The sequence below is a fragment of the Equus caballus genome, chromosome 16 (assembly GCF_041296265.1).
Source record: "Equus caballus isolate H_3958 breed thoroughbred chromosome 16, TB-T2T, whole genome shotgun sequence".
In the NCBI taxonomy this organism is placed as follows: Eukaryota; Metazoa; Chordata; class Mammalia; order Perissodactyla; family Equidae; genus Equus; species Equus caballus.
This window is the reverse complement of record NC_091699.1, coordinates 6,316,717-6,335,130: the sequence shown is the minus strand read 5'-3', so window position 1 is coordinate 6,335,130 and position 18,414 is coordinate 6,316,717. Positions and strand designations below refer to the sequence as shown.

The following is an 18,414-nucleotide window of genomic DNA, read 5'->3' as shown; positions in this document are numbered from 1 at the left end:
AGATTATCTGGAGGCGACTCTTGAGATTTAACAATTGTGACATTTTCTTGAGGCATGAACTCAACTCACACATCCTACAAAGTTGGCAGATGGTGAGTGAACGAGGTGACCACTGAGCATCTACTTGGCATGTGTGCAGTAACTCACATGAAGGGATTTAAATCTTTCCAACTGTGAATGTTGCCCAACAGAAGGGCAGAGGTGGGGGAAAGACATGGCAGGTGTTTGAGGGTCTGCAAGACCAAAGCTCTCACAGCTGTCACATGATTACTGTAGGCCCTCCATGTCAGCCACCACAATGGCTGCTTTAGAATCTATTTTCCAGATGCACAATTAAGGATACAGAGGCACTGATGTGCTGTCTTAGGAAGAAGATGGAGCTTGGGTTCTGTTAAATTGGAATTTGAAGGTGATCAGGGTTGTGATCCCCTCTCTGATTTTCCCAGCTTCTCGCACCCGCAGTTGAAGAAGCCGTGTCCTGATAGTCTCAGGCAGACTAGTTCCGCCGATTCCTTATTTCCAGTGCAGGTTTGCTTTTCTCTCTGCATCTTTCTTTTCTGTTTATGACACCACCATCTTAGTTGCTGAAGTTTCCAACCTTGACCGTAGGCCCCTGTACGTTTATCCTTCTTATGTCTTCTCCTGTCATTAACCTCAGGGCCACCTCCACCCCTTATCTTCTGGCTATGATTCCTTGGGCTCCTCACGGGATGTGACCATGACTTCCATCCACTTGAATCCTTCATGGGCCTGGCCTCGCCTTGGACCTTTGGGTGACTCTGAGTCTCTCCTCCTCCAAGAGCATCATTATGGGGACCCATTGGGAAAATCCTCTACTTTGGCTCTGCTCCCAAGGTCTCCCCTACAGCAGCGTGTGCTGCCTTTTCCCTATCATGGGAAGCATGTGAGATTAACTGTTTTGACTCCTTTCTCTTGTTTTAAAGAAAGCAACACCAAGATGTGTGTTTCCTCCCAGAAAGGCTAGAGATAGGCAATAAGGAAGGGGAAAATGTGTCTGCAAATCTGTAGCTTAAAGCTTCATGTGTTTAAAAATCATTCTTGTTTGTGTTTTATATTCCTATAAAATGCATAGAGAGTTTTATCCATCAGTATTCCAGACAAGATCAAAGAAGCCTATGTTCTGATAGCACCATTAAAGAGGAGGGGCCCCTCTCTCCCTGCTGCCCCTGAACAAAGGCTCCCGTGAAAGCTAGGACAGTCGCTCTGACACCTGCCCCATCACCAGATGAACCTCAGGAGCTCTGGGCCCAGGGGTGTCCTGACTGGAGCCAGAACACAGGAACAAGGGAGGTTATAAGACCTGAATAGTACTTGGCATTGGATTTGATAGACACTGCAGGGACTGAAAAACTCTTTAGCCGGTTTTCTTCTTTTACTATCTCATAGTTTGTATTTCATTTCCATCAAATGGCATGAAAGCATGTCATTGGCCAGCGAGAGGATGAAACCCTGATGTGGACCTACCCTAAACCTAGTGTGAATTCTGAAATCCTCACGACTGATCACAGTGACTTCTCCTTCCACCTCTTCAGCTCTGTTTTCCCCTGGAACCTATTGTCTGTCTAGCTCAGGATCTCCGTGCTCACACCTCTCTGGCCTTGCTTATTTCACCCCAAGGTTAGCCACTTTGCTGGTTCTCGTGAGCATCCCTGATGCCCTTGCCTCTGTGAACTTCCATGACCCCTGCCTTCCCATCCTCAGCCATGCCACTCATGACCCCCTTCAATATCTAGAATGTGAGGCCGCACCGAATAAAATCACAAGAGTTATTTGCTCTTTATCTAGTTGGCCCTTTGATGGTTCTGATGTCCTCAATCCTTCACTGGTTGACCACAACATATTCTTAAAGTACTCCAAACCTGTTCCACTCTGATCAAGGTCCGTATTCCATCCCCACTGCCAAACTCGGCAAAATCATGTTTTGTGGGGACCAAGTCCATCAGTGTGAGTTTTCTCAAAATCTCTCTTATCTACATCAAATTCATTTTTGTATTTGCCCCTCTCTTGTTTTTCTTCTTTCCTCCAATAAAGAAATTTCCCTTGGTATTATCTAATCAAGTTGAAAATGTACATGGTCCCTGACTCAGTATTTTTTTCTGTCTCTTCATCTCCTTGCTTATTTTCCTGTTGACTTATTCTATGTATTTTTTTTAGAAGGTCTGTTTAGTTCTTAGGAGGATGAAGCTGTAGAGAGAGCCATGCTAATTATGTGTGTCCCTTTCCTCCAGAATCTCAGCCTCCTCCAAAATAGACACAGAGGTCGGACACTGTCATCCTGGAGCTCAGAGCTCAGTGGGAAAGATGGAGTATGAATAAAGTGTTACAACGCAACGTAAGTACTATAACGGATGTCCACTCCAGGTACGGGTGTGGCACAGAGCAGCGGATGAACTCAGTGGGGGTGGAGGCAGGAAAGGGTTACAGTCAAGGAACAGCTGAGCTGGATCTTAAAGAATTATTAGTTCAGTAGACAAGGTGGGGAGGTAGCCATTAAATATTTGTTAGATTAGTAAACGAAGGGCATATCCCACAGAGAAAACAACGGGTGACAAAAGAGTGACGAAGTGACACAGCTCTGTCTCTTGAGGAAAAGTGCAGGCTCAGTCTAGCTAAAGCAGGTGGGAGGAAGAGAAAGCTGGCAAATGGGCCTGAGAGCTCAAAAAGTAAAATAAAGAATATACCTAAGAAAATTAGATGAAGGAAATAATACTGATAAAAGCAGAAAATATTGGTTCAAGAAATCATAAAAACAGTAGCATTAACACTTAATTCCAAGAGTTGTTTCTTGAAAAGAAAGAAAGAGCAAGAAAGGAGAGACAGCAAGAGACCAGAAAGGCAAGAAGGGATGGAGGGAGGATAGAAAGAGGTCTTGTAAGTTTAATCAGGGGAAAAGGAAAACATGTACAAAGTAAATGTATTGAAAGTGTATTTATAGAGGGCTCGATACTTCCCAGGTCCTGGGCAAGGTGTTGGGGACAAACAGCTGTATAGACAGACACGTTGTCTGCCTTTGAGGAGCTGAATTTTAACGAAGAAAGTGCTTCTTTAAACATGTAACTACACAGACAAAATATAATCCACTAATTGTGATATGTGAAGGCAAAGTAAAGAATACAGCGAGAGGCTGGAGCAAGGTCAGAAATTAACTTGGGATTGGGTGCTGGGTCGTGAAAGGCTATCTGAAGATGTGGCATTTCAGCCAGCATCTGGGAGAGGAGGATGAGTTAACCAGACAAAGAGTGACTGCAGAAGCAATCCAGGGAGAGAACCAGCCCGTGTGAAGGTCTTGAGGTAAGAAAGTCCAAGTCACTGGAAGAAGGTGAGTGGGGCTGCAGTGAACAGAGGAAGCAGAGAGTTGCCAAGACTTACAGGGAGGGTGCCAACAGTGTCAGTTTGGCCAGGACCAGGGGGAGGGTCCTGGCGTGTAAGACTTTCAGATTTAACACTGGGACAGTCCCAGGCAAACCTGGATGAATTGGTCACCCTATTTACAGGCCTCATTCAAGATTTTGGACCTTAGCAGCAGAACAGTGGTGGCAGCCATAATCGAGGCAGCCATAGTGAGGATGGAGAGAAATGGACGGATTCAAGAAATATTTAGATGTAAACTGGCAGAACTTGAGGACAAAATGATAGCCAGGGAAGGGGTTAGGGCAGGGGGAATAATCTAGAATGAACCGCAGATTTTTCTGGCTTTGGAAACCAGAGGGATGTGCGTTAACAAGGAATGAATACCGAAAGAGACGACGCTAAAGTTGTTCTTTGACATTAACTGTCAAGTGAGAGCTCGAGGTTTGATCACATTTGAGCACACAGGAATAAATTTTGGTACCCTCCATCTCTCCCACCCCTCGGATTGAAATAGAAAGTGGGCCTGGTAGAAACCCAAATGTGCTCCAGACAGAATTTGGAATTCAGTTTGAACCTGTAAAGAAGTGGAGTGTTCCTCACCCTGATAAGGGGACAAGACAACATAATAAGTAAAAGGAAAACCGGAAGGCTTTGTTACAGACCGCATTCAGCCTGCATTCAGATGGCATGTCAAGAACTGTATTACTCTTGTCCCCTCGTCCAACTCTTAGACTCCCATAATTAACCCAGAGGAAGTTGTAAGTGAAATAATTAGGAGGTCCTTTCAAAACTAGACACTTGACACATGTGTTATAGAAACCTTATAAAAAGGAAACTGGATTCTTGTAAATTTTAAGATTATATTAATTCAGACACAAAGACACTCCTATGAATTTTCACAAAAATACTCAAATCACAGAGTTTGTTCTGCCTGCCATTGAGATGTGGGGGATTTTGCTGTGTGCACTAAATTCTCGTCTTCTTCTTTTACTTATTTATTTCCTTCTTCTCCCCAAAGCCCCCCAGTACGTAGTTGTATGTTTTAGTTTGAGCCCTTGTTGTGGCATGTGCGACGCCACCTCAGCATGGCTTGATGAGCAGGGCTATGTTCGCACCCAGGATCTGAACCGGTGAAGCCCTGGGCTGCCAAGGCAGAGCACATGAACTTAACCACTCAGTCAAAGGGCAACCCCTAAATTCTCTTCTTTAACTGCCCATGTCACGAGAGCACAAGACTAGAATGAAGACAAGCACGGGAGACCAAGGATGAGAGTTTACTGAACATGAAGGTCTCATCCACATTCGAAAGCACAATCCCGGTGAGACCTCAGTCATGTATCTAGACGGGTGAGAACTTGCTTCCAGTGTCCCTGAATCCCAAATGGAAGGATGCTTTTCCTGTATGTGGGAGACGAACGCCAGGGCTGGGAAGGGCTGCCAAACTCATTCAGCCCAGTCTTACATCCGCAGTCTGTTTTTCAACACTCCTTCACTCGTTTATTAATTTAACAAATATTATTGGCACCTGCTGTATACACGGCACTCTTCTAGGGACTTGGGATCTGGTGGTGAACAAAACAGACACCAGTTCCTCCTGTCGTTGACATTATGTTCTAAAGAAAGGATTCGAGTAGTAAACAATAAGAATAAGCAGTAAACGTAGTGAATAAGTGAGTTACATAGTACCATAGGTTGGAAGGTGAAAACAGTGCAACAGAGAAATAGGAGGGCAGGGAAAGAGATCCGAGCGATGGTGAGGGGTCAGGGTACAGCTTAAATAAGGTGGTTGAGTAGCTTCTTGTGAAGATGATGTTTGAAAGCAGATTTGAAAGAGGTGAGGCAGTTAGCCACGGGGATCTCTGGAAGGAAAGCCTGGTTGGTGGTTTTATTTCCCTCCAAGACAGTCCCGAGTGCTCTAAAGTGGGATGTTTAGCAAAGTGCTCCACTGGGTTCAGAAGCTGGGCTTTGCTCAGGTCCCAACCATGAGTCATGTGTCCTAATCAGTTCTAGAGTACTCTAAATAGCCCACCACCCTCACAAGTCCCCTGCCCCCAGAGCCCCTGCTTCAGCTCTCCCTGCTGTAGGATAATGGATGTTGTGGAATTGTCTGTTTAGGTGTCCAGCTTCTGCAGGAGGAAGTACAGAAGCTCCGAGATTAGGCCACACAGGGTCGAAACCTGCTTCTGCCGCTGACTGGCTGTCTGTCCTTCATCAGGTCACTTAACCTCTGTGAGTCTCAGTTTTCTTATCTGTAAAGACAAGATGATCATGTCTGTTCAATGGGGGTGTCATTAGTATTCCCAGAGAAATTGTGTGTATAGCGCTTGGCATGGTGCTTGGCACACAGTAAGCATGTAACTAAAACTAAGACTCTGGTGGTGCCCACTCCAGTGCCATCTCCTTGAGGGCAAGGCCCCTCTTGTCTTCCATTCTAATTAACCAGTGCCTGGCATAGAGCCTGGCCCGTGTAAGGATGGTCGTGAGCAATGGAGTGCAGTTTGTCCAGGAACACCCAGGAGAACACACCCGAAGCCTCACTGGAGGACTCAGCCTCCTCATCTGGTTGGTAAATAGCCACCCATCCATCCGTTCACCAGGATGACGAGTTTATACGCCCACACCAGAATCAGATTTTTCCTTTTCTTTTCTTTCTTTCTTTTTTTTTGTGAGGACGACTAGCTCTGAGCTAACATCTGTTGCCAGTCTTCCTCTTTTTTGCTTGAGGAAGACTGTCGCTGAGCTAACATCTGTGGCAGTCTTCCTCCATTTTTTGTATGTGGGACACTGCCACAGTATGGCTTGGTGAGCAATGTGGAGGTCCATTCCTGGGATCTGAACCTGTGAACCCCAGGCTGCTGAAGGAGAGTGCACAAACTTAACCACTATGCCACTAGGCTGGCCCCCAGAGTTAGATTTTATTCCTCTTTTTTCCCTGAATTGACTGTCTTGGGAAGAGAAGAGTAGCCATGTAAGGGGACATGTGTGGGGAAGGTTTCTTCCCTACAAGAAAGACTCTAATAAATGAAACTGTTTCTTATCCAAGTTATAGTATTTCTTGGCACTTTTTTCTTTCAAAATGTGTTTTTTGTCTAAAATTGAAGCGTAATAATAATAATAAAATTCTCTAGAGTGTCAGGCTCCAAGTTAAAGGTAGGCTGTGATTCTGTATATAGAAGAGCTTCATAAAGAGAATCAGAACTCTGATCCCAAATGCCTCGCAGTGTGGGTAAAAAGGTACCAAATTAAAAAGACTGTTGCCAAGTTTCCTTTCTTACTGCGTTTTGAGTTTCAGCACTATAACGGCATGGCGCTCAGACTCTGTCAGTATGCATTGGACTCTGGTGGCTAATGTGCAAAGTCCATAATTACCCAGCCCTTCTGGATGTCCCAGCAGGAACCAAGTGGTGAGGACCTGCAGGCATCTCTGAGCCTCCTGAGGTTGAGGGCCGGTGGGTGGAAACCCCATTCTGGGCCAAGGGAAGTGGCAAGATAGTCATTCTTGCTGTGAGCTGGTTTGAATACAGATGTGAAGTGAAGAGGTGATAGTGCTGTGACGCTGTCTGCTGTCCAGGCTTGTGGCCCCAGTCCAGCGTGTAGCCTGTCATTGTGAATACATCCGATGGGTGGCTGTGGCAGTGACTCCTCCTTCCACAGCGGTCTCCTGGCCTGTCGAGGGTGTGTCCACAGCTGAACAGAAATCCCACCAGTTTTCCACTTTGCCCTGGAACAAAGGTTGACCCAGAGCCTCTGAGCTAATTCTGGTCACTGCTTGTTCTGTCAGTAAAGTTTGACTGGAGCACACCCGTGCTCACCCATTTATGGCCTGTCTCTGAGGGCTTTTGAGCTATGATGGCGAATTGAGTGGTTGTAGCAGGGGCCTGCAAAGCCTAAAATGTTTATCTGACCCTTTACAGAAATGTTGCCAACGCCATTCTACGTGAATGAAGGCGTGTGGAGTGCTTGCACCCAGAGAATGTTGTGAGATCGTTGTCATCACCCAGACGTGGTAGCAGATACCTGCACTCACACTCAGATGAATCTGGGGCTGGCCTGGGACCTCGACGCAGACATCTGGTTGCAGCCGAAAGACATCGTCCCTCACCTTAAATTAAGGACGTTAACGTGAAATGGACTGGTCTTGTAGTTTTGTTTATACTTGATTTTTAAGTTTGTGTTGGTTTTAGAGTTGTGTAAGAGCTAAAAGAATAAGGAAGTTTTACCAGGATGTCTGTTTGTAAATATTTAATTTATGTTTGAATAAAAGTAATTCCAGTGACACTAGAGCTCCTGGAGCAGTTTCAGAGGGGGATTTGTACATGACTCAGGTTGGAGAAACATGGCTGAAGCTTCTCCCTCTGCCCTTCACGCTGGCTTCCCTGCCTTCTCTTCTCTCTCTGCTCTAAGCTATATCCTTTAACCCGAGGCTGGCAGACATCTTCTGTGCAGGGTAGATGGTAAATACTTTTAATGATCTCTGCTGTTTAGCACAAAAGTGGCCATAGACAAGGTGTAAACAAATGAGCATGGCCGTGTTCCACTAAAACTTTATGGATGACACTGAAATTTAAATTGCATTTAATTTTCCTGTGCCATAATACATTCTTTTGATTGGTTTTCGACCGTGTGAAAATGCAAAAATCATCCTTAGCTCATGAGCTGGAAAATAAAATGACAAAGGACTGGACTAGGCACATAGGCCATAGTTTGCTGACCCCCGTCCTTTGATATCAATGAATGTGTCTTTCCAAACAGTAGATTTTATTGTGTTCTTGCTTAAAAATCTGCACTTGGACCCATGTTTCTTACTGGGTTAAGTCCGTTCACCAGGCATAGCACTTCCTCCTTTAGGATATTTTTCCAATCCCATTTTCTTCTCTAGCCCTTGATGAAATCTGTGCTCTGAACACATTGAACTCATTATTGTTCCTCTGTTTTCCTGCCTTCTTTTTTTTCATGTCATCTTGCCTTTTGCATGCAGTCTTAGCCCAGTACACCCTTCCCCTCATTCTCACCTGGCAGCGCCCTAAATGTTCCTCCTGACCCGTCTCTCTTGCACAGTGTCCCATCTGCACAAGCAGCGCAGGCTGCTCCCTCCTGCACTCCCACCTGGTACTCAATGTCCTATTAGAGAGAGCACATGTGAGGGTGAATTCTAATTGTTTATCTGAGGGGTTTCTTGCCCTGATCACAGGAGCCTTTTGAGACAGAGATTCTGGCAATTTATCAACATCTAGCAAGGTATCCTAACACCAAGTAGATGGTCAAGAAACATTGGCTTAGTGAACGGTCCAGCAGTTATTAGTAATAGAAATAACAGCTACTATTTATGACTCCTTTTTATCCTTCAGACACTGTACTGAGCACTTTGCATGTATGATCTAGTTAGTATGTCAGGTTCAATGAATTTTCCCTCCCTCTCATTGTTTTTCTTAGGTCACAACTCCTTAATGTCATAAGGTACTTAATGTATATTCCACAGTGGAATTTTAGGCATGGAAGATAGGCTGATGGGGGGATATTTAGGTCCCTTAAATCCCATTGGCTCTGCTGCATGATTAAGCCAATTCCACCTTCTTGCCCTATAGTAGCCCCATGTCCTAAAACAAAGAAAAGCCTACCAAGTTCTTATTAAAGAAAAGATAAAAATAAACTGTTGGCACTTCAGCAGACTTCTGCTTCAGCTTTGTCACTGGGTGAGATTAGGGGTACGCCTGCTTTAGTGGAGTCTCCAGGACATCAGTGATGCTCGGGTTCGAGTCAGAGAGGGCCCCAGGGCCCCGACTGTGCCTCTCCTCCTGGCTGAGGCAAGAAGAGGCCCTTTGTTGGGCAGTGGCTGCTTTCCAAATGGAGAGTCCTTAATGACTCTTCGACTGCTTTACACCCTGAGGATAATGAGTAATGTTGCTGCTCGGTGGTTCAGCACCAATGTTTCAAAGAAGATACACAGAACGTGCAACAAATCCAGAATCTGAACCCGTCCCAGGGACGAAAAGGCGTCTCCTTCAAGGTTCAATAGAAGAAGTCCATCCTTCTGGGAAATGTATTTAGAGGGGAAAATTTAAATAAATATATAAGAGACCCTTGTGAGTTTTTGTGCAATTACAATTCATTTTTGTCTTGTTCTTCCATGGTTGAGGATACACGGTAGGAAGGTCTTTACAAGGAATCATAAAGTGCAAGGCAGTGGAGATAACAGAATTTTTCTGAAAACTTGGGATAGTGCCACCTTTTCTAGTTACTTGTCCCAAAGCTCCTTTCCAGAAATGTTCACTGGTTCATTCCTAGCCTGTGGCATGAACTGTGGCAGACGCTGGGGCAGTGACAGAGCCGACTCAAGGGTAGAGTCTGACTTTGCCCCGTCTAGGCAGGAAGCCTCTTCCCTAAACTGAGTGAAGAGGGGAGAGTCAACTGTTTGGGGCTGCTACTGAGCAAGGATGAGAGAGACGAGTACAGAGAAATGCTCAGTGAGTTTGACAATGCTGGAGCAAGAGTGAGGTTGCTTGAGGAGTGAATGGAAAGAGAGGGAGTGGAAAAGATGGGTGTAGACAAACTGTTTGGATAAAATTTGCTATGAAAGTCAGAGTCACAGTGGCAGTAGCGTGCAGGGGAGGGTAAGATCCGAAAGAGCCTTTTGTGAGCATTTTTTTAGTGGAAAAGGCTTATCTACCTAATTTCAAAAGAATTCCTGATAGCAATTGCTGATCTTTTTTCTGTCCTTATAATGTCACCTTTTCCAAAATGTCGTGTAAATGGAATCACACAGTAAATCCCTTTCCGAGTCTGTCTTCTTTTCCTTGGCAAAATGCATTTCAGATTACTCCACATTGTTGTGTGTCTCAACGATTCATTCCTTTTTATTGCTGAGCAGTATCCCCCCTGTATGGACGTACCAGTTTCTTTATGCATTCACCAAAGGGCACTTGTATCATTTCCAGTTTTTGACGATTGTGAAGAGAGAGCTGCAATCAACATTCACACGCAGATTTCTGTGTGTACGTGTTCTCCTTTGTCTGGGGTAAAGAGCCAGGAGTGGGGTTGCTGAATTATATTATAATGGTATGTTTATTTTTACAGTAACTCCCGAATTATTTTCTAAAGTGGCTTTACCATTTTGCTGAGTGTAATTTGTTCAAAAATTAGTGACTAAAGTTAAAATTTATGAAACACCAAAGGCAAGGACCTGGTAAACAGGGAGAGAGCAAAGATACAGAATCAAGTGGGGAAAGGTGAATCTTCAAATTCCCAGAAAGAAGCAAATGGGATGCAGTAAAGAGGAGCAGGTGATGGCCTCACACAGAAGAGCACCACCTTTCTGAGAGAGGAGACAGGATGGGTGGGGGTGGGTGCAGTTATTGGCTTGTTAGCAGAGAGTTGAGAAGAAGTTTCTATCTTTGAGGCAGAAGCTAGCAAAAGAAAAAAGGGGAGGTGGAAGTTTGAGAAGAGCAGAGATTTAAAGCAGTCTGCAGAGTGCGGGGAAACGAGCTGCCTGGAGAAATGTGGTAAGATGTCGGGCAGTGTTGGGCTGGTGATCGGTGATACCAGTCTGCTCTCTGGAAGCTAATGAGTTTATGATACCAGCCAGAGAGTAAACTGAAGTGCTGGACGGTTAATCCAGGCTGGACAGACAAGCAAGTGAAGGCAGGCCGGGATGATGGATGGAAAGAAAGTCAGAGTTGGTTCATTATTAAGTTCTTGCCCCAGCTTCAAACTCACCTGGAGCTGGGACTGGTAATCTGAAAATGACATTTCTGCATGGCCAGCCGGTTTCTTATTAGACTGTCCCAATAGAGAGAGAGAGAGAGGGAGAGAGAGAGACAGAGAACACTAGAGGATGATTGCAAGGCTGAAGGTGGGAGAAGGGCCTTGCTCATTCCCGTGTTCCCATTGTTGCTGCGACCATCCCCCTTGCAATGCTTCACCATGTTGTCAGTGACGCTTCCTTCTGGAAGCTGCAGTTGAGTCCAGTTTGCAGCTCTTCCAGCCTCTCAGAAGCAGCTTCATGGCACCCTCTCCAAGGCAGCCGCAGCAGCCAGCAGTGCCCCTCCTCTGAGATTTGGGCCCTGGGCCCATGGGCCCTCCTCCAAGCTTCCATGATTCAACACGCCCAACTTCTTCCCTTTGTTTTCCCCTTTCTAGTGGTACTAGCTGCTTCCTGCAGTTGCACCCTCCCTTAAGGTTAGAATTTTGCCTGTTCCTTTCTCAATACCAGTTAACACTTTTTAGTATTAAATTGTTTCTGTTCAAATAAGTTGTGTGATTTCTTTCTCTTGAATGGGCCCTGAGGGCTCCAGGAAACACTGAACTGGTGGTACCTAAGAAGTGAAAGAGCATAGTAATAAAAATATTTGAGGCAGTGAATTGGAAGCTTAGGAAGTTTGTGTGCTTGAATTAGTAACTTAGAGTGGAAGAGTGTGAGCGTGATGACCAGCTGGAGGCTGCTTTGGTCAGTGGATGGCTGAGCTGGAGTGGAGGGTCAGGTTACTGGAGATGAGGGAGTCCCAGGTCTGAGATGCATGGCATGGCCAGTGAAACCAGCCCAGATGACGACGGGGCTGGGACGGAGAGGAAAAATGTGTGCCAAGAATTAAATAAATAACCAGGCAAAGTCTAGAATGTCATCCGATGAAAGGGATATGCAAAGAATAGGCGGTCAGAGTTGAATGACCTGAACTTCAGAAGAATAGTTTTTTCTTTGTTCTTTAATGAGGTTATAAAATTTTCCTGACAGGTGTGCAAAAACTTGAATAAATAAAAAATAGATATCCAAATCCTGGATGGAAAGTCTTCATCCTCTCCAATCTTAATCCCAATAGGACTTTCTGGACCCGGATGACAAGTTCCTAATTGTCATCTGTGCGAATGTTATGCCAGAAACAGGAGAATTTTGAGGGGAAAATGAGGGGGAAGGAGCTTTGAATAGATACTGCTGTGTATTCTACAACAGCAAACCGGTGACGTAGGAATACACAGATCAATGGAACAGACTGGAGAGTCTAGAATTAGATCAAAGATAATGATACGGAAGTTTAGAATCGGATAAAAGTGGCATTTCACGTTTGTGGGGAGAATAATTTGCAGATAATTGCTTAATCATTTGGTAAAAAAATGTTAGACTTATGTAGTTGAATACATAAAGGAGGCAAACATTCTTATTAAGTTACAAAAGGAATGGGGCCGGCCCCGTGGCCGAGAGGTTAAGTTCGCACACTCTGCTTTGGTGGCCCAGGGTTTCGCCACTTTGAATCCTGGGCACAGACATGGCACCGCTCATCAGACCATGCTGAGCCGGCATCCCACATGCCACAACTAGAAGGACCCACAACTAAAAATACACGACTGTGTACCTGGGGGCTTTGGGGAGAAAAAAGGAAAAATAAAATCTTTAAAAAGTACCAGACTATTATGCTGTTATTTAAAATGACGCTTCAAAGAAGTTTCCACGCATTGTTCCTATGGCTGTTCCAGGCACAGGCTGTTATCTCTGTGGCCTCCACATCTTGGATGTAACAGGCAAGTACATCCCCTCCTTCCCCAGCCTGTAACATTGTAACATTGAAAATGATAGCCTAGATTCTAGAAGGTACATGAAATGGAAATAACTGATGGGAAGGTTCAAGTCATTCTGAACATTTTCAAATGCAGCTTCTCCCCAGTTGAAGGGTGTCCTGAAGACCCCATGTCCGTAAGATGGGCCTGTGGTCATCTGTTTTGATTCGCCTATTTGATCTCCATTTTAAAACCATCTATTCCAAGTCATGTAGCTTGGAGTGGCATGGGGGTCAGGAATTCCCTCAACATCTATCTGGCTCCAAGAGTGGGCACATGACAGGGGCCTGACCTGGCCAGTCAGGGCTTTCAACCATCAGAGCTGGGGCAGATCATAAAGAGTTGATGTGTTTGTCGTGACTGACATCTTCAAGCTCCTGGATCCAGCTGCACCTGAAATCTACCCCACTACTGTCTAGATGTGCAAGCTACAAGCCCTTAGAAATTATTTTATTGAATTAAGCCAGTCTTAATTGAATTGGATTCTTTCCCTTGAAACTCCAGAGTTCTGACTCACATGGTAGAGAGGCACAGTCACAATGGCAAATATCAGTCTCCTTTGCCCTCTCGCTCTACGTCAAGCATCTACCTGAACTTTTTATACTCGAAATTTCTCCTGATAGATAACTATACTAACAGCTTTCAGCCTGCCTTAAAATTTCATACCTTTCGGAATACATTTTTATAAGTATTTTAATTAGAAGGTGGGAGAAAGCAAATTTATACAAATCCTTGAAAAGTCGTTTAGCAATATATACTAAGAACCTTAAAAAAATAACTCTTTATACTTTGTCTCAAGAATTTCCCTTTTTAGCATCCAACCTAAAGACATACTTAGTAATAGGGGTTTATGCTAAGGATACCTGGGAAATTAGGAAAGACAAGAACCTCAATTGCCAAGCTGCCAGTTCTCACAGAGACTAGAATGTTGTTTAAGCTCAGCTCATCCAGGATTCCATGCTCCTACAGACAGTAGGCTATGCTGCCCCGCTCTGAAACACATTGCTCCCCACCTCGTCATAACGGTGACTGACGGACTCTCTACATTTTATCGATCCTATTGTTACTAAATGCTCTCTCCTGAGCTGCTTGGTACCCTGTAGCTTTTGCTTATGGCATCAGCCACCTCAAAGTCTGGTGCTGCCCTCTTCCTGTGTGTCTATTATCCTCTACCTCACCACCAACTGCTGACTGTCTCTGGCTGATGTACGGTTCCTGCTGACAGTAGTTCCTATGGACCCATGGCTCCTGATGAACAAAAGTTCCTACTGAAACCTGTCTCCTTTTGACCTGTGGCCTCTGCTGACTCATGGCTCGTGCTGACTCATGGTTTCTAGAGATCCACGGTTCTTTCTGACCCTTTGCTCCTGCTCATCCATGGGTCCTGCTGACTTACATCTTCTGCTGACTCATGTCCTTTGCTGAAACATAGCTCCTGCTAAGCCATGCCTCTGGTCACCATGGCTTCTGGAGGGAAGAGGAAAAGGAGCCAGCCCTTCAGAAGATGCAGGGCTCCAGGAAGCTAGACCTCAGTTCGGGGTAGGCCTGGAATGTCAACAAAGATCTGCAGCACTGATTGTGGACGCTGTCTAGGAGGGCGGTATACCCCCCCACACACTTGCTGCGCCCTTCCCCCTAGTGAACCGGCTCCATTGCCCATTGTCAACCCCACGGTATCTGAGAGGGACCATGAAAATCTTCCCGTCCTCGGCTAGGGGAAATGCAGTCACTTTTTGCAGAAAATCCCTCACTCTACTTCTTCAAGCATGTTTTCTCTGTGGAGCTCCCAAAAAGCCAGTTTTTGCAGTGTGTGTGATGATTTTTGAGCACTCTAGAAAAGTTTATCTTCTGTTTTAAAAGACATAAGTTCCTGTAGGGGAAATAATACCTGAATATGAAATATTAAAAAAGAAAGATGGCAGGAAACACAGATTTATAGATTCTCAGGGATAGAAAATGCCCTTGAACTGTGAACTCCCCATCTTTTGTGTGAGTGTCTTGCACAGCATGTTGCCTGAGAACAATCCAGCCTCTCCTTGACTGCCTCCAGTGAGCACGAGCTTATTCATCCTGGAGTGAGACCATTCCGTTGTTGCCTAGTTGTCATTATGGCAGAGACTCCTCACACGGATCCCAGTATCTTTCTCCCTGTAATTAATTCAGCTGTAGGCACCGACAAGGGGGACAAAAGGTGAATTCTCATATCACAATTCTTCAAATATTTAAGTACAAACTATTAGATCACTCACTTATTCATTCTTTCGTTTCCAGGAACAAATAATCATCCAGCCCCAATTGTCATTAGTGCTAAGATTGGAAATGCCACCCTAGCCCAGTCTAACATAAAGTGAAATATTATTGTTCACAAAGAAGGGATTTACCGGACATGAAGGACTATTTTTCCTCAAAATAATCTTGAGGATTGAGGGGAGAAAACGGCAGGCCTGAAAGCATTTTTTTCTCTCCCTTCACCCAAGAGTATGAAAATGAAGTTCTCGCCAGCCTTCAGTTTCATAGTCTTCTAAAAGAGGTTTTCATGACATTGTTCTTCTCCTCCTTGTCCTTATTTGAAAGAATGGTGAGGTGCTCAGTGCCTTGCGGCTGTTCTTTGAACATAGACAGCTCCTTGCTCACTGCTTATAATGAGCCTCAAAGGTCCTCTCTGTGTCTCCGAGCTGCCTCCTGTCCTGGCTGATTCCTACCCTGGAGTCACACGTGTGGAAGCACAGCCCGGCAAGTCTGCGGTCTGTACCAGAGAGATGGGGGTTGCAGCTAAGCCTCTGCTTGCGATTCCCAGCCGCCTGGCAAATTCTACTCACAGAAGAAACCTTTGTTGTTCCTACTCCTCTTGCTGCTGAATGTGTTGAATGCTAATGATCTGAGTATGCTTTGCAGTGAATAAGGTGACAAGTTAATAGAGATGAGTTTATTTTTATTTTAAAGGCGAATAAAAACCTGGGAGTAATATTTGCCAGAAAAACAAGTCCTTAATATATAAAGAACTCTGACAAATCAATAAGAAACCCCAAAGCCTCATTACTTAATAAAAATCAAACTAGAACTGTAATAGTTTAGCCCACAAAATTATCTAATTTAAAAAAATTGTTGATTTGGGCTTAGATATATCTGACCTACTGATGGGACTCTAAATGAGCACAAATTTCTAAACAATCCAATCTGCAATAATGTATAAAGAACTTCTAAAGCATAATACCCTTTGGAACAATAATTCTCCTTTTATGAATTTAAATTGGGGAAATAATTGGAGATTCATAGTCTTTTGTACAAGAATGTTATCAAAGCATTTATGATAAGAAAAATAGAAAGTATCTAAATTGTTAAAAAATTCTTATATCCAATGATGAAAAAATATGTGATCATTAAAATGGTGATTTTCTTAAAATTTTATAACATAAGAAAATGCCCCCAATCTTATGTGATAAGTAACAATTATATGAAATGTTTCATTTAGTATGTCATCGTGTGGGAGAATGAGCATGGATCAAGATAGAGAAAAAGCGTCAGATTAGTAGCAAAGGTTATTTTTGGGGTGGTGGATCATGAGTGATTTTTTGTCAGTAACTTTATGATCACTCCAATTCCTGTACAAAAGGCATGTACAACTTGATAATTCACAAACTGTGAAAGATTTTAAAAATCTGGAGACAACAGGTCTGGAGGGAAGATCACTGAACTTAGGCTCAGACAGCCCCGAGTCTGACTCCAAGCTCAGCTGCTCTCTTAGGGTGGACTTTGACAATCCTGCCTTATCCTCTGGGGACCACAGGCTCGAAATGGGAAAATGGGAACTACCTCCTGCAGCCATCCTGATAGTTAAATGAAATGATAGACCATGAGAGTTGTGTCGAGGCTGCCCGATAATTGTGAAATAACTGAAGAACTGAACTTGGGACATGAGGAGCCAGAATGATGAAACTCCTCTGGGCATGAAAGTGTTCACCCAGCCATGATAGTGTAGGAAATCTTGAGTTGGAATACTGAGTTGGAAACCACTTTTTGCTCTGGGATCTCATGCGAGTTACCTCATCTCTCTGAGACTCAGTTCCTTTACCTGCAAAACGAGGAATAGTAAAAGTACCTACTTCACAGTATCATGGAGTCAATAGATAATGCAGGAGTTAGCAAATACAGCTCGTGTGCCAAATCTGTTTTTATAAATAAAGTTTTATTGGAACACAGGCACCTGCATCTTTTTACTTATTATCTGTGGCTGCTTTTGTGTCTCGAGGGCAGACTTGAGTCATTACAACTGAGACCATGTAGCCCACAAAACCTAAAATATTTACTGTCTGGCCCTTTATGGCAGAAGTTTGCTGAGCCCTGAGAATGTATAGAAACAACCTAGAAGAGTGTCTGTCACTCAAAAGATGATCCTGCTATTATTATTAATATCATTATTGCCTGACTCCTCTGCTTAGAAGTAATTCTGAAAAATTACATAGTCCAGCCCTGTTTTCATCAGTATTAAACCTAATGAATCCCAGGAGGCAGAGTCATTCTTGCTGACTCACTCTTTAAAAACTGCCAGAGCAACAGTTCCTGAGGAATCCTTCTGCAATCCAGCCCAACATGGACCTATCGTCACCTTTAGGAAACCATTTTCTCTCCCAGCCTCGCTTTCACTGCTGTTTCTATGCATGTTCTGCTCCTGACCAAGAAAAAGAAGATCTTGGTGTGAACTTTCTGTGCAGCCACGTCTCTTACCATAAGAATAGTGTGTGGTCACATCACAGTTTCCCTTCCAAAGGCCATATGTCCCCAGTTCTCTGCTATTACTTGGGCAGGCTCTGGTCATAGGCATCTTGGGACACCAGGAATTCAGCCAGTGTAGACAGGGAGAGGCAGGGGTCAAGGAAACTGACCTCACTCTAGAGCTGGCCCAGTCCCAAATGTACAGTGATTCAACGGGGGCGGCAGTTTCAGGCTCCGCTGAGGAAATAGCGTGACCTGAGGAGCCCAATCCAATGGAGAGAGTGAGATCAGCGGAGCCCAGGCAGCAGGCAGTACCCAAAGTCAGCACAGGCAGATGGCAATGGCATTGGCTGTGGATCTGTCTATTCAGATCTCAAATGCCTGCTAGGGAAACTGAGGCAGAAGACGCTTTATGTGGATTGGGCTGATGTGGTGAAAGTAGCAGCAGTCTGTCTTATGAGCCTGTGAACGCCCAGACTCAGGGTGGGTTATCCAGACACCAAGTCTCAGCCCAGCTCATTGGCTCAGGATGGGTGCAGAGGTGAGCCTGCAGCTGGGAGGTGTCGGGCTGCCGGAGGAAGTAAGCTGTGGAGGCTCCATCCCACACACACTAGCCTTTTCCCTTGGTCTCTCTCACCTGCAAAACATCAGTCACCCATGGATCTTGGTTGAACTTTCTCCACATAATTATGGAGCTCATGATGGGATTTTGATCCTGGTGAAATCCACGCAGAATTCCACTCTCTCCTGAAATGCCTGGTAATTCATCAAGCGTTTGGGTCT

The 18,414-nt window shown here is 44.5% G+C and overlaps 1 protein-coding gene across 7 annotated transcripts in view; it reads left to right on the top strand.

Moving 5' to 3' along the window:
* Positions 1–9,036, top strand: part of LOC100146242 (ATP-binding cassette sub-family D member 2) — a 59,161-nt gene extending 50,125 nt beyond the window's left edge. For 2 of the 7 annotated variants that reach the window (XM_070237014.1, XM_070237020.1), the window contains 2 exons: positions 2,250–5,601; positions 7,287–9,036. In XM_070237014.1, coding sequence (XP_070093115.1) covers positions 2,250–2,333 — 84 coding nt within the window. In that variant the 3' untranslated portion in view covers positions 2,334–5,601; positions 7,287–9,036. The remainder of the gene's footprint in view (positions 1–2,249; positions 5,602–7,286) is intronic. The other 5 variants (XM_070237019.1, XM_070237016.1, XM_070237017.1 and 2 more) reach the window with 5 other exon arrangements.
* The last annotated feature ends 9,378 nt before the right edge of the window (positions 9,037–18,414 follow it).